The 16,008-nt window shown below is 40.9% G+C and overlaps 1 protein-coding gene across 4 annotated transcripts in view; it reads right to left on the bottom strand.

The window, feature by feature from the left end:
- Window positions 1–14,558, bottom strand: part of LOC126999481 (ras-related protein RabZ-like) — a 28,884-nt gene extending 14,326 nt beyond the window's left edge. Inside the window, exons 1-2 of one of the 4 annotated variants that reach the window (XM_050862110.1) lie at window positions 14,343–14,558; window positions 1–1,213 (exon numbers count right to left, since the gene is read on the bottom strand). The exon at window positions 1–1,213 is cut by the window's left edge and continues 324 nt beyond it. In XM_050862110.1, the coding sequence (XP_050718067.1) occupies window positions 1–245 (245 nt within the window). In that variant the 5' untranslated portion in view covers window positions 246–1,213; window positions 14,343–14,558. Of the gene's footprint in view, window positions 1,214–14,227 lie in introns of all 4 variants that reach the window. The other 3 variants (XM_050862111.1, XM_050862112.1, XM_050862109.1) reach the window with 3 other exon arrangements.
- Window positions 14,559–16,008: the final 1,450 nt, after the last annotated feature.

Here is a 16,008-nt window from a genome sequence, read left to right on the forward strand (position 1 = left end):
GGTCCTCCTCCTCCTCCTCCTCCTCCTCCTCCGCGATCATCGTCACCGGCAGATCTCGAGGGAAAAGAGAGATCATTAGTTTTCTGTCCCATTTCCGTCTCATTCTCCTTCTCTCCTCTTCCTCTTACTCCTCCTCTTTCTTCTCCTCTTGCTACTGATGATGATGGTGATGTTTTGTGGTTGTGGTTGCCCTCTTTGTCCTCCTCTTTAGGGAAATAGAAACTGTCCTCTGCTATTGTTTCCATCTTTGTGTGTGTGTGTGTGTGTGTGTGTGTGTGTGTGTGTGTGTGTGTGTGTGTGTGTGTGTGTGTGTGTGTGTGTGTGTGTGTGTAATCCGATTTTCTGGTCTTATTCTTTTCTATAAACTATTTTTCTTCTTTTGTTCTTTTATTTTTTGGTGTGTTTGTGGTTTCTGTTTATTTTCTTCTTATATTTCTCTATTTTTTGGTGTTTTTTTCTTCTTTTGTTTGTTTTTTTGTTTCTGTAATTTGTGTTTTTTTGTTTATTTTATTTTTGTCTTTATTTCCCTTTTCTTCTTTTCCGTTTGTCTTTTTTTGTCTGTTTTTTTATCTTCTCTTTCGTATTTTTCCTCACTTGATTTTTCTTTCTTTCCTTTTCTTCTAATTATCGTACTTTCTTTAATTCTCCTTCTTTTTTATTATTTCTTTTATCGATGTTCCTTATTTCACTCTATTATTCAGATTTTCACTTTCTATTTCCGTTTGTTTTCTTCTCTTTCTTATTCCCTCAAGTTTGTTTTTCCTTTCTTTCGTATGTCACTCAGATCTTTTATATTGTCTCAAATTTCCACTTCTTTATCAGCTTTTCTTTCTATCCTCACACTTTTCTCAGTCACTATCGTTCACCTTAAATAAAAAAATATCACCTTTCCTTTTTTAATCAGACGTTTCTCTTTGCTTCGTTTAGGGACATATAACTCCCTATAATGTTCAATCGAGCCCAGTTTTCGCCGATCAAACGTTCCACTGAGTAACGTTCAATAGATACGTTCCAGAAAGCATCACTCGCATCAGACGGTCCAATGAGTTCGGTTCACTTCGCACGGTTTCACTGGGTAGCGTTCGGTCCGTTCAGTCAGGCAGCTTCGGTCCTCTCAGTAACCTTCGCTCAGTTGAAGTTCACCAGTTTCTTTTTCCTCTGTAACACCGCGTTCAGGTTTAATCTTCGTACACGCTTCACTTTTCTATATCACCTGAAAATATGGTTCGGTTTCGGGATAGAATTTACCTTCGAACACGAATTTTTGGTTTGGATTTTAGGTTTTCTTTTATATTTGGTGAGTGAGTGAGTGAGTGAGTGGAAAGTGTGGTGTGGCTTCGGCTTTGGGTGGGTCTGGGTGTGGCTTTGTGCGGTAAGTAATTGGGGGTGTGGTGTGGACTATAGTATGAGTTTTCAAGGGTGTGGCTGTTCAGTGTGTCTGGGTGTGGTAAAGTATATGGTTGTGGGTGTAAGTAATGTGGTCAGGTGTGGTCAAGTGTGGATGGGTGTGATGAGATCTATTGTGTGACTTTACTTGGGTGTGGCTAAGAATATGGATATGGGTGTAAGTGTGATGTGGTCAGGGTGTGTTAAGTGTCTGCAGATGCGGTTAGGGTTAGTATATGTGTGTGGTTAAGTGTCTTCGGTGTGGGTATCATGTGTCTGGGTGTGAGTGTAAGTGAGATGTGGTTAGGTGCAATGTGGTTAAGTGTCTGTGGGTGTGGTGAGACCTAGTGTGACTGTGACCTGGGTGTGGCTTAAAGGACGCTATGATATGTCTCACTATGGCCAAAGAAACGTAAGGTATGGCTGAACATGGCTGAGAGAAAATACATATAAATGAATAACATGACTCATTAGATATTGTTTTTCTCCTCCTCTTTTATATTCCTCTTCTTACTTAACTTCCACTGTCTTTAATTTTTCACATCCACATCTGCTCATTAAGGGACTATTTAGGTCTATATCAGCAATTCATTTCCCTGTTATGCCTTTTCATGGAACTCAATAATATGACCTCTCTTTTGGACGCTACGAAACGGTCATGTATAGAGTTGTCGTACAGAGAGAGAATGTTAGGTATAGTTTGGTATGGTTGTGTGTGGCAAGGTATGGCTGATTAGCTTACAAAAAAATAATACACCTACGAAACGGACAAGTGATATGTGTTACAGAGAGAGAATGTTAGGTATGGTTAGGTATGGTTGTGTGTGGCAAGGTATGGCTGATTGGCGTGCAGGTGTGTGGAGGTGTGGGCAGCGGATGTCCAGACGCCTCCGCAAAAGTATAAAAAAAATGTAGAGGATGAAGAAATCGTGTGGGCGTGAAAAAGGGGAGGAAAAGAAGATTAGAGCAGATTATGGCTTCTTCTCTTTCTTATTTTCTTTTTCTTTCGCTTATTTTTTCTTTTTATTCGGTTGGGGTTTAGAAGTTAGTGGTGGTAAGTGTTTTTTTGTTTTGTGGTTGTTGTTGCTGTTGTTGTTTGTGTAGTAGTAGTGGTAGTAGTAGTAGTAGTAGTAGTGGTAGTAGTAGTAGTAGTAGTAGTAGTAGTAGTAGTTGTAGTAGTAGTAGTAGTAGTAGTAGTAGTAGACACAAACTATTTTCAACACCGAAGAAAACAAACGTCATCACCACCACCACCACCTCCACCACCTCCATCATCACCACCACCACCACCACCACCCACGTTCTCCTCCTCTTCATCTCCACCTCCTCCACCTCCTTCTTCTCCTCTTTCTCATTCTCATCTCCCATCCGCCAACACCCACTTCACCTACACACTCCTCCTCCTCCTCCTCCTCCTCCTCCTCCTCCTCCTCCTTACCTAAGCTGCCCAGCGAGTGCCAACAGGTAAAAAACAGGTTGAGTAATTAAGGTTCTGTTGGCATTGGCTGGCTGGGGTCCTTTGCGCCATAAATATTACCGCTTCTTAATACTGAGGCTGGGCTATTTTTGAAGGGTAATTATGATAGGGGGAAAGGGGGAGGAAGGGGGGAAGGGGAGGGATGGGAAGTGTGGGAAGGAGTGGGAGAGTGGTAAGGAAGGAAAAAGAAGGGTGGGAAGAAGATAGGAAGGGGAGGGAAAAGGGAGAGGGAAGAAGGGGAAGGAAAGGGAGAGAAGGAAGGGGAAGGATGGGTAAGGAAAGGGAGGGAAAGTGTAGGAAAGATAAGGAATAGGAGGGAAGGGGAAGAGAGGAGGAAGGGAAAAGAGGAAAGGAAGAGAAGGGAAAAGAAGGAAGGGTAAGGAAGGGGAGGGAAAGGAAAGGGAAGGAGAGGGAAGGAAGGATAATGAAAGGGAGGGAAAGGATAAGGAGAGGGAAGAAAGGGAAAAGAAGGGGAAGGATTAGGAAAGGGAGGGATAGGGGACTGAAGAGGGAAGAGAAAAGGGAAAGGAAGGGAGGGTAAGGAAGGATAAGGAAGAAGAGAGAAGGGAAAGAAGAGAAGATAAGGGGGGAGGAAAGGAGAGGAGGAGATGAAAGGGGCGAAAAAGTGATAGGGGAAATTGTTGATATGTTTGTATGGGAAAAATTATTAGTGTGAATCAGACGTTTGTTGATGTGTGGCCAGGTGGAATGTGTGTGTGTGTCTGTGTGTGTGTGTGTGTGTGTGTGTGTGTGTGTGTGTGTGTGTGTGTGTGTCTGTGATGTAGAAAGTTCGAAAGATAGACAAAGATAGATAGATAGATAGATAGATAGTGATATATTAAGAGGAAATTTTAGGGGTTATTGAAGGGATGATAAAATTATGGACAAACGAGGCGTGGGAGGAAAGGTATATGGGAGAGAGAGAGAGAGAGAGAGAGAGAGAGAGAGAGAGAGAGAGAGAGAGAGAGAGAGGTCCTAATGGAAAAAGATTTGAGATGTGAAATATGAGAAAAATCGATTGACCGGAAGAGAGAGAGAGAGAAAGATAGTGTCCTTCTGACTTTATCTCCCTTTATCTCCCTCTCTCTCTCTCTCTCTCTCTCTCCTCCCATGCAGAAAACACACAAACAAACTCTTACCAGTGGCTCAAAATATCATCAACACTTCCATTCAAATGTCTTTCATCCTCTTTCAATCATCTCTCCCTTTCTCTCCCTCTCTCCCTCCCTTTCCCTCCCCTTTCTCCTGTGTCTCTGTCTCTCTCCTTGTTTATTTATGTTTTCCCTCGTTTTTCTTTCAATTTTTTCTCCTCTTTTCCTTTCTTCTCATTTCGTATTTTTTTCCTCTTCTCGTTTTCCTTTTTTATTTCCTCCTTTTCTTTCACTTCTATCTATTGCAATCTTTTAACTATGCCATTTTGTTTTTTCTCTCTTTTTCTTTCTTTATTTACCTCTTCACTCTGTCTTTCAATTCCTCTTTATCGTGATCTTTACACACACAAAAAACATCTTATGCTCTGTTCTTTTCTCTATTTTCTTCCTCCCTTCTTATTCTTTCCTTCCTCATCTTTCTCTTCTCTTTTTCTTTCATTCTCACGTATTTAACTTTTCCCCGTCAACTTCTATTCTTCCCTTCCTCATCATAGCTTTCCTTCCTTCCTTTTTCTTTCCTTTCTCATCTTCCTGTTTTCTTTTTCTTTCTTTCTCTCGTCTTTAACATTTCCCCCTCAACTTCTGTCCTTCCCTTCCTCATCATAGCTTCTCCTCTCTACTTTCTCATCTCTCTCCTTTCTCTCATTTTCTTTTGTCACTTTCCCAACCTCTCCTCCTCATCTTCGAACCCTCACTTTCTAATGATCCTAAAAAATATATATAAGATTCTCCTCCCCTTTCTCTCTTCTCTCTACTTTCTCATCTCTCTCCTTTCTCTCACTTTCTTTCTCACTTTCCCAACCTTTCCTCCTCACTTTCGATTCCTTCCCTTTCTCATTCTCCCTAACTACCGTCCCTCCCTCCCTCCCCCCCTCCGTAAGTGCCCCCCGGAGGCCCCTTTCCTCCCCGCGGGTCACCCACGTCAACATGATTTCAATCTAGCGCCGTCGATGAACTGAAAAACAAATTAAGGTAAATGTCTTCTCAAATCTTCCTTCCTCCTCCTCCTTTTTCTTCCTCCCTCTTCCTTTCATCTCCATTTTCCTCTTGTTCTTTTCTTCCTTTTTCTCCTTCACCTCCTCCTTTTCTTCCTTTGTCTCGTTCTTCTTTTATCACCATTTTCCTCCTTTTCTGCTTCTTTTTCCTTCTCCTCTGTTTCTTTTTCTTCCTTTTCCTCCTCCTTTTTATCACCAGTTTCCTCCTTTTCTGCTTCTTTTTCTTCCTTTTCCTCCTCCTGTATTTCTGCTTCTTTTTTCCTGCTCTCGTTCTTTTTCTTCCTTTTCCTCCTCCTTCTCCTCCTTCTCCTGCGTATTCTCTTCCTTTTATCTCCATTTTCCTCCTTTTCTGTTTCTCTTTCCTCATCTTCAGTTTCTTCCTTCGTCTTAACTTCCTCCTCCTCCTCCTCCTCCTCCTCCATAATCGTCTTATTCGTCTTCACTTATTTCCCTTTGCACCTCCATTTTTCTCCTCTTTCTTGTTATTTTCTTTCTTTCTCTCTCGCGTTTGTCTGTCTGTCTGTGTGGCTGTCTGTGTCTGTGTCTCTGTCTGTCTGGCTGTCTGTATCTCTCTCTCTCTCTCTCTCTCTCTCTCTCTCTCTCTCTCTCTCTCTCTCTCTCTCTCTCTCTCTCTCTAATTAGTGACATGGCTCCTGTAATACCATTTAGAGAATCTTTCCACTCTATGCTTCGAACGAAAATTATAATGATGTTAATAATAATAATAATAATAATAATAATAATAATAATAATAATAATAATAATAATAATAATAATAATAATAATAATAATAATAATAATGAGGATGGTAGCGTATGAAAACCTAATTACATATCCTTTTCTCAACCCAAATACACAACTGGCATATTTCATTTCCTCTCCTTTACCAAAACATCCTCAACTAATGATAATAATGATAATAATAATAATAATAATAATAATAATAATAATAATAATAATAATAATAATAATAATAATAATAATAATAATAATAATAATAATAATAATAATAATAATAATAGTGATAGTAATAATAATGATTAGAAGAAGAGGAAAAGAAGAAGAAGTAGAAGTTGAAGAAAAAGAAGAAGAAGAAGAAGAAGAAGAAGAAGAAGAAAAGAAAGAAAAAGAAGGAGAAGAAGAAGAAAAAGTAGAAAAAGAAGAAGAAAAGAGAAATAACGAAAGGGAGAAGAAATTTAAGGACGAGGAAAAGGAAGAAAACAGACAAAAGATTAGGAATTAGACACAAAATAAGAGAAAAAAAAGGAAAGAAGAAACGGAAAACATAGAAAAATATAAAGAAAGAAAAGTGAAAAATGAAAACAAATATACAGAGTTCTTGAAATATTATTGGATTCTGCGCTAAGGTCATTTTTCGATGTGTGTGTGTGTGTGTGTGTGTGTGTGTGTGTGTGTGTGTGTGTGTGTGTGTGTGTGTGTGAGGTTCTTCAGGCTTCAATTTCGGCTCAAGGAGTCTGCAAGGAACGGGAAAAATTAAAGTGAGAGAGAGAGAGAGAGAGAGAGAGAGAGAGAGAGAGAGAGAGAGAGAGAGAGAGAGAGAGAGAGAGAGAGAGAGAGAGAGAAGAAAAGAAAAAAAGAAAGAAGCGAAGCGAAGCGAAGCGAAGAGAAAAGAAGAGAAGAAAGGAAAAGAAAAGAAAAAGGAGAAAACGAAACGAAAAAAAAGAAAAGAAGAAAAAAAAAAAAAATTAAAGAAAGAGAAGAGAAAGGAGGTGAAAAATACATCCCTTCTGCCTTTACTAATAAAATCCCAACTACATTTCCTTCTTTATAACCCAAAAACACACAACCTCCGTTATTATTTCCCTTTCCAAAACAAACAAACAAGATCAACATCAATTATCACACACCGTAAGAAAAAAACTAATTACTACCTGTCCCTCCGTCCTTAATTAATCACTACCTTTTATTACGGCGAAAAAGAAGATAAAAAAGGGTCAATTATGATATCCCAGAGAAGTAAACTAATCGTATCCTGTCGTTCTTTTCTTAATTTCTACCTTTTATTATCGTTAGGAAGACAGGTAAACTATAGTCTGTTCACGGAGCACTGCATTTAGTAACTTTATAATCCCTTTCTTTTCCCTCAATTCATCAAACATCACCATCAAAACATCAGTGAAATAAAACGCAAACTTCAGTATCATCAAAAAACTCAAATAATTAAAAAAAGTACCTACATGGAGAAGGCCTATAATTACTTATCTATCCTTCACTGCAACAGACATCCTCCCAAAACGTCAGTGAAGAAAAACATCCGTAAAAACGTCTAACATCACCCAAACGCCAATCAAGTAATATCAATAAACACGTTACTTAAAATAGAGTACCAATATAGATAAGACTTATAATTACTTCTCTATCCTTCACTGCAACAAACATCCCTCCCAAAACGTCAGTAAGAGAGAGATAAAGCGTGGTACCAGAAGACATCAGAGTAGCAAAGATGAGCTAAGAACATCAGTTAAAACGAGTACCAACTTAAAGAAGACACCAAATTCCTTCCTCTCCTTCACCGCAACAAGCATCCTCCCAAAACGTCCGTCAGTAAGGGAAGTAGAAGAAGAAGAGGAAGAGGAAGAACACATCAGGGTAGCAAATGAGTCCCAAAACATCAAAGAAAAGTCATCATTCCTTCCTATTCCTTTACTACATCAAACATCACCTTCTCAAATCGTCCATCAGCAAGAGAAGAAGAAGAAGAAGAAGACGCAGAAGAAGAGGAAATGGAGAATCAGCTTGGCAGTGGGGTAGATATGGAAGAAGATGAGGAGAAAACAGCAGGAGGAGAAGGACGATGCAGAAAAAGAAGAGGAAGACATGAGGGTAACGAAGGGAGCCGGACAGGTCGAAAGTGGGGAGATCAAAGGGTCTGACAGCGTTGGTCGGGAGTTCGATTAAGTTACGTTTCGAGGTCTGCCTGTGATGCGGCTCCTCGGCCCTGCCTCGCTCGGGGGAAAGAGAGTAATGGTAAAATTCTCGCTACATTCCTTCCTGACGTGCCTTGAGGAGGTGGAGGAGAAGGAGGAGAAGATGGTAGCGACGTAGTAGAAGTTGTAGACGTAGACGGAAGATTATTATTTTTTTTTTTACAACAAAGGAGACAGCTCAAGGGCACAAAAAAGTAAACAATAATAAAATAAAAAAAAGCCCGCTACTCGCTGCTCAACGATGATAAGAAAGAGGAAGAGGAGATGATGTGAGAGTGAGACGGATAAAGAGGAGAAGAGGAGCAGGAGGAGGAAAAATTGGAGGAGGCGTGTAACTGGAACTAGAAGGAAGATGATGAAGAGGAGGAAGAAGAGGAGTAGGAGAAGGATGTGTCTGTGTAAGAGAAGAGGAGGAAGACGAGGAGAAGAGAGAGAAGGAGATGGAGGAGGAGGAAGCAATATAGAAGGAAAAATAGAGAGGAGGAGGAGGAAGAGAATAAGGGAGACGAAGAGGAAAAGAGAAGGAAAAGGAGGAGAGGAAGGGAAGGAAAGTATAGATAATTGATGGCGGAGAGAAGGAAGAAGAGAATGAAGAGGAAGAAGAGGAGGAGGAGGAGCAGGAAGTGTTGGATGGGGTTAACTAGCAATATGAGAATGACCAGGAGGCGGAGGAGGAGGAGGAGGAAGAGGAGAAGGAGGAGGAGGAGGAGGAGGTGGAGGTGTGAGTGGATTTCGCCTCTCTCCACCCTGCAGAGATGACCGTGACCTCTACTCAGCTTCATGATTGAGCGAAGGAGGAGGAGGAGGAGGCGGAGGAGGAGGAGAAGGAGGAGGAGGAGGAGGAGGAGGAGGAGGAGGAGGAGGAAGATAAAAAATAAAATAAAAAAATAAAAAAAGAGTTGGCCATTGATCATTGCCCTGCACAAATGAGAAAGAGGAAGAGGAAGAAGATGGTAAGGAGGAGGAGGAGGAGGAGGAGGAGGAGGAGGAGGATTGATAACGTGATGGAACCGATTAGAGAAGAGAGAGGAAAAGAGAAGATAAAAGGGAGAGAAAGGAAGAAGATAGGGAGAAGAAGAAGGGAGAAAAGATGAAGAAGAGGATAGGAAAGAAAACATAGAAAGGGAGGAAGAGATAAAAGGAGAGGAAGACAGGACAAGAAGGAGGAGAGGAGAGGAAGGAAGGGAGAATAGAAGAAGAAGAGAGAGAAGAGGAAGGGAGAAGAAGATAGTGTGCGTACATTTGCAGTTTGCGTACAGATCACCTCTTGTTCCCTCCCTTCCTCCCTCCCTCCCTCTCCTTCCTCCCTCTCCTTCCTCTCTCTCTCTCTTCTCTCTCTCTCTCTCTCTCTCTCTCTCTCTCTCTCTCTCTCTCTCTCTCTCTCTCTCTCTCTCTCTCTCTCTCTCTCTCTCTCTCTCTCTCTCTCTCTCTCTCTTATCTATATCTTTTATCATTTCGTCGCTGTCTCATTTTTCTTTCCCTCATTACTTTTTTTCGACTTCGTTTTTTTCTTTATTTTCTCTCTTTCGATTCCATTTCTCTCTTATTTTCTCTCTTTTCTCTTTATTTTTCTCTCTTTCGACTTTGTTTTCTCTTTATTTCCTCTTTCTATTCCATTTCTCGCTTTTTTTTCTCTTTTTCATCTCGTTTTTCTCTCTTTCGACTTCGTTTTTCTCTTCATTTTCTCTCTTTCGATTCCATTTCTCTTTTTTACTCTCTTTTCTCTTTGTTTTCTCTCTTTCGACTTCGTTTTTCTCTTCATTTTCTCTCTTTCGATTCCATTTCTCTCTTTTTTCTCTCTTTTCACTTCGTTTTTCTCCCTTTCGACTTTTCTTTTCTCCCCTTTCTCTGTTTTTCTCTCTTTCGACTTCTCTTTTCTCTCCTTACTCTCTTTTCTCCCTTCGTTTTCTCTCGCTCTCGCTCGACTCTTTCTCTCCTTTTCACGTATCATCAGATTTCTTCCTAACTCATTTCTGACCCAAAGAGGAAAGATTCTAAGTCAAAAAGGATCTAATTAGTGAGAGGAATTGTAAGGAGGTGAACGACTTTAACTTTCGACTTATAAGAGGTTTGAGGTCTTGAGACACACCCCCACCCACCACACACACACACACACACACACACACACACACACGTCAGAGCACTAAACGTTGACCTCATTAGACACTGTAACTGATCTCGGGTCTATCCACCAAGTACATGATATATCGCAAACGGAGAAAAAACTGCAATTAACGAAGGGGAGAGGGAGTGAGAAGGTGCGGAGGAGAGGAGTTGAAGAGGAGGGTGATAACGAAGAGGAGTGAAAAGAAAGAAGAGGAAGGGAAAGAGTAAGAAGGAGAGGGAAGAAAAAGGAAAAGTAGAGTTAAATGAAGAGGAGGAGGAGGGGGAGGAGAACGAGGAGGAGAGAAAAGAGAGAGGAGGAAGGGAAAGAGTAAGAAGGAGAGGGAAGAAAGAGGAAAGGTAGAGTTAGATGAAGAGGAGGAGGAAGAGGAGAGAAAAGGAAGAGGAGGAAGGGAAAGAGCAAAAAGGAGAGGAAAGAAATAGGAAAGGTAGAGTTAGATGAAGAGGAGGAGGAGGAAGAGGAGAACGAAGAGGAATAAGAGGAAAATGGAAGAATTGATTAAGTTAACATTGACTTACGTAAAGAAGAAAGGAAATAGAAGGAGGAAGAAGATAAATTAGGAAGAGGAGAGATATAATAAGAAGCAGTAATAGGAGGAGGAGGAAAAAGAGGAAGAAGAGGAGGAGGAGGACAAGAAAAGAAAGATCAAAAAATGTTGGAGAGGAAGAGAAAATAATAGAAAACAAAAATAAAGAAACGACGAAGAAAAATGAAAGAGCAAGAAAAATAAATGACAAAATAGAAAATATGAAAGAAAGAAGAAAAGAACGATTAGAACAATTATAGAGAGGAAAAAAAAGATAATCACGAAGGAGGGAGAAGGAGAAGAAGAGGCGAAGGAAGACGGAGGAAGAGAGGACAAGGGTGAAGAACGAGGAAGAGGAAGTAATAAGGGAAGACGAAGGAAGAGGAGGAGGAAGAGGAAGAGGAGGAAGACGAGGGGGAGGAGGAAAAAAACAATAAAGAGGAGACATAACAGGAAGAAGGAGGGGAAGGAGAAGACAGATGATGTGCAGGGGAGAAAAAGAGAAAGAGAAGGAGGAGGAGGAGGAGGAAGAAGAAGAAGAAACATGAGAACAGGAAAAAAAAAAAAAACTAAACGAGAGGAGGAGGAGGAGGGGAAGAAGACTTAAGGAATTAAAAAAAAAAAAGAGAAAGAGGAGGAAGGGAAGGAGTTTGAAGGAGAGGAAAGAAACAAGAAAAGTAGAGGAGGAAGGAGGAGGAAGAGAAGGAGGAGGAGGAGGAGGAGGGGAAGAAGACTGAAGGAATTAAAAAAAACGAGAAAGGGGAGGAAGGGAAGGAGTTAGAAGGAGAGGAAAGAAACAAGAAAAGTAGAGGAGGAAAAAGGAGGAGGAAGAAGGAGGAGGAGGAGGAGGAGGAGGAGGAGGAGGAGGAGGACAAGCCTTCATTAGTACGACATCCACCAGTAAGATACACAAGTTAATACAGACATAACACTATTACTGACCACTCTCTCTCTCTCTCTCTCTCTCTCTCTCTCTCTCTCTCTCTCTCTCTCTCTCTCTCTCTCTCTCTCTCTCTCTCCAGACTCGTCGTTTACTACACTGACACGTAAAATAAACGTGAATGTCAATCTTTTTATTTTTTGCTTTGTTTTTTCTTTTCTTTTTTTTATTCATTTTCACATTTTTTTTCTTTTTTTTCTTTTTTTTTTTTGTCCCTCACAGCAAGTTTTCCCATTTTGAGTTCGTGTAATTCCTCGGTGATTCCTTTCTCTCTCTTTCTCTCTCTTTTTCTTTCTTTTTCCACTTTGATTTATTTCTCAGTTTCTGTCCGTCTTTTTGTCTGTCCTTCTTTCTTTAATTGTTTCCTTTAATTGTTTCCTTTCGATTATTTTCCCTTCAATCTTTTTCTCCTTACTTTCTTTCTTTCTTCCTTCCTATCCTGTTCCCTTCCTTTTCTCTCCTGTGTGTTCCCTTCTTCCCTACCTTCCTTTCTTTTTCTCTTCTCTCCTTTCCTGTTCCTTCCCTCCCTCCATTTCTTCCTTCCCTCTTTTACCCTCCCTTCTCTTCCTCCCTTCACTTCTTCCATATTTCCCTTTCTTCTTCCTTCCTTTCTTCCTCCTTTCCTTCCTTCCCTACTCCCTATTTTCCTTCCTTTCCTCCTTCCTTCCTTCCTTCTTTCCTTTCCTCCCTTCATTTTTTCTCTCTCCTTTCTTTCCTTTCCTCCCTTCCCTACTTCCTCTCCTTCCTTCCTTTCCTTCTTCCATTTCTTTCTTCCTCCACCCTTTCTTCCCTTCCCTGCTCGTTACTATGCTAATGACACAGGTGAGGAAAGCGAGTGACTTCAGGTGTTAAATAATGGCGTGAGAGCAGGTAAATGTGTGTGTGTGTGTGTGTGTTTGTGTGTGTGTGTGTGTGTGTGTGTGTGTGTGTGTGTGTGTGCGTTGGCTGTATGATGCAACACTTATGCTAATTAATTAACTTGGTAATAATAATAATGATAATAATAATGATAATGATAATGGTACTCTCAGTATATTAACGATTATTTATATTCTTCTTATTTTTTTTTATCATTATTTTCATTATTATCATCATCATCGTATTGTCTTGTCGTCCTTAAAAAGCCATTCGTTTGACCTTTGACCTTCGATAACGGACTCCGGGTCATCATCATCATCATTATCAGGGCTCGTGTGTTATGTCAGGGTCACGCAACACAGTAATCAAAGAAATATAAAACAAAAGCCAATCGCGTGTTGCTGCGTTGTGTTGCGTCGAAGATGATTTTAAATGACAGTTCTTTTTTTCGCTTTTTAGTATTTTCTTTTTTCTTTTTTTCTTTCACATTTGTTTTGCTGTTTTTTTCCTTATTCTCTCTGTTCCTTCCTTCATTTCTTCTCCTCCTCCTCTTCCCTTTCTCTCCTCGTTATTCTCTTTTTTTCCCTCCTTTTCTCTCTTCTCTTTTCCTTTCTTAGTGTTTTCGTGTTCCTTTTCTTCCTCTCCTCGTTATCCTCATTTTCTTCCTCCTTTTCTCTCTTCGCTTTTCCTTTTTTCTTTGTCTTTTCGTGTTCCTTTTCTTTCTCTTCGTTTTCCTCTTTTTCTTCCTCCTTTTCTCTCTTCGCTTTTCCTTCTTTTCTTCCTCTTTTCGTCTTCCCTTTCTTTCTCTTCGTTATCCTCTTTTTCTTCCTCTCTTTCACTTTGCTATTCCTTCCTTTCTTCCTCTTTTCCTCCTTCCATTCTTTCTCTTCGATCCACTTTTCCTTCCTCCTCTTTTCCACTTAACTTTCTCTCCCTTGGTTCTTCTCTTTTTTTCCTCCTTTCCTCTTCCCCTTCATTTTATATTCGTTGCCTCCTTTCTTCCTTTCTTTCTCTACTTCCTTCCCTTCCTTATTATATTTTCTTTCTCCCTTCATTCCTTCCTTTCCTACGCCCTTCTTTCATTCCTTCCCTTTCTGCTCCTTCCCTTTTTCCCTTCCTTCATTCCCTCCTACCTCCCTTCCCTCCTTTCCTTCTTACATTTCTCTATTCTAGTAGTAGTAGTAGTAGTAGTAGTAGTAGTAGTAGTGATGGTGACGGTATCTTTCGTAATAGCATTAACAACACGAAATCAATTATAGTGTCCATTAATCATTTGTACATCTCTCTCTCTCTCTCTCTCTCTCTCTCTCTCTCTCTCTCTCTCTCTCTCTCTCTCTCTCTCTCTCTCTCTCTCTCTCTCTCTCTCTCTCTCTCTCTCTCTCTCTCTCTCTCTCGCTCTCTCGCTCTCCACTCTTTCACAGCGAAAAAAGTAAAAAAATAAATTAAAAAACATCCACACAAAATATATATAAAAAAGGAAACGAAAAGAAAAAGAATGAAATAAACTTCTCACCTTTATCCCACTCGCCGTCAACAAGAAAAAAAGAAAAAAAGAAAAAAAGAAAAGAAAAGCGATACTCGAAAGAAAAAAATATATACACGCTTTTAAAAACTTCGCAAATCAACCTTTTTTTACATATATTTTTTCCTTCGTTAATCACTGAACGAAGCAACTAACCAACCAACAAACGTACGAACGAATAAACGACAGCAACCAGAGAAAAAAAACAAAACGAAAGACTTGTAATCAACGTTTCTTTTTTTTTTTCGTTAATTCAGACTTCGAAACATATATCTATTACTTCGTTATATATCAGTTACCATTACTATCTGTATCGGAACACTGGCGGAATGTATCAAAGTCGTAGTTCGGTGGCAAGGGTTCGGATCTCACGGCTGTCGCTTCCAAGGGGTGACTGATTCTCTTTTTACACACGAGACGGAGGTTGGCGGCGCGGGTCCTCCCTGTTGAGCGTCGCGGCACACACTGGCAGCCCGGCACCTGTTTTTTTTGGTACCGGCGCTGCCCCAGTGTGTCGGTCCCCCACGCACGCGTCACCTGGCTCTCTCTCTCTCTCTCTCTCTCTCTCTCTCTCTCTCTCTCTCTCTCTCTCTCTCTCTCTCTCTCTCTCTCTCGAACTCCAGTGCTCATTTTTTTTTTCATTCGTCTTTTTTTTTTTAAATTTTCCCCTCTCTCTCTCTCGTCCTCCTCCTCCTTTTTTCCTTCTCTCTCACTCTCTACGGATTTCTTCTACTAATCCTCTCCTCTTCCCTCTCTCTCTCTCTCTCTCTCTCTCTCTCTCTCTCTCTCTCTCTCTCTCTCTCTCTCTCTCTCTCTCTCTCTCTCTCTCTCTCTCTCTCTCTCTCTCTCTCTCTCTCTCTCTCTCTCTCTCTCTCTCTCTCTCTCTCTCTCTCTCTCTCTCTCTCTCTCTCTCTCTCTCTCTCTCTCTCTCTCTCTCTCTCTCTCTCTCTCTCTCTCTCTCTCTCTCTCTCTCTCTCTCTCTCTCTCTCTCTCTCTCTCTCTCTCTCTCTCTCTCTCTCTCTCTCTCTCTCTCTCTCTCTCTCTCTCTCTCTCTCTCTCTCTCTCTCTCTCTCCGTTATTCTCTTCCCTCTTCTCTCCCTCTCTCTCTCTCTCTTCGCCTTTCCTCTCTTTCTTTCCTTCCTTTCTCTTCTTTCTCTCTCTCTCTCTCTCTCTCTCTCTCTCTCTCTCTCTCTCTCTCTCTCTCTCTCTCTCTCTCTCTCTCTCTCTCTCTCTCTCTCTCTCTCTCTCTCTCTCTCTCTCTCTCTCTCTCTCTCTCTCTCTCTCTCTCTCTTGATAACGACCTCTTCACTGTTTATGACGTAACCAAATCACTGGACGTAGTCTATCTTGATTTCCAGAAAGCGTTTGATAAAGTCCCGCATCATAAATTACTTTACAAATTAAAGCAAATAGGTATTGACGGTCAAGTAAACCAATGGATCGCGAATTGGTTGAGCAACAGACAACAAAGAGTAGTGATCGACGGATTTAACTCAGAGTGGGCGCCTGTCACTAGTGGCGTCCCTCAGGGCTCGGTCCTTGGCCAAGTGCTCTTCATTATTTACATCAACGACGTGGATGTTGGACTCAATAACCGCATTAGTAAATTTGCAGACGACACAAAGATTGGCAACTCGGTTCTCACTGACGAAGACAGGCAAAGCCTCCAAGAGGATTTGCACAAAATTTCAGCCTGGTCGGATAGATGGGAGATGCCCTTTAACGTAGACAAGTGCCAGGTCCTTCAAGTTGGAACGAGGAATAAGAAGTTCGAATACGAAATGCGCGGCGTTAAACTCATAAGCGTTCAGTGCGTCAAAGACTTGGGGGTCAAAATCGCGTCAAACCTCAAATTCTCACAGCAATGCATCGATGCAGCAAATAAAGCGAACAGAATGTTGGGCTTCATTAAAAGAAACTTTGTATACAAGAATAAAGATGTAATACTCCCGCTCTACAACAGTTTAGTCAGACCCCACTTGGAATATGCGGTACAGTTTTGGTCTCCCCACCATGCAAAGGATATTGCTAAATTAGAAGGTGTTCAGCGTCGGGCAACGAAAATGATCCCTTCCTTGCG

The sequence above is a fragment of the Eriocheir sinensis genome, chromosome 16 (genome assembly GCF_024679095.1).
Source record: "Eriocheir sinensis breed Jianghai 21 chromosome 16, ASM2467909v1, whole genome shotgun sequence".
NCBI lineage: Eukaryota > Metazoa > Arthropoda > Malacostraca > Decapoda > Varunidae > Eriocheir > Eriocheir sinensis.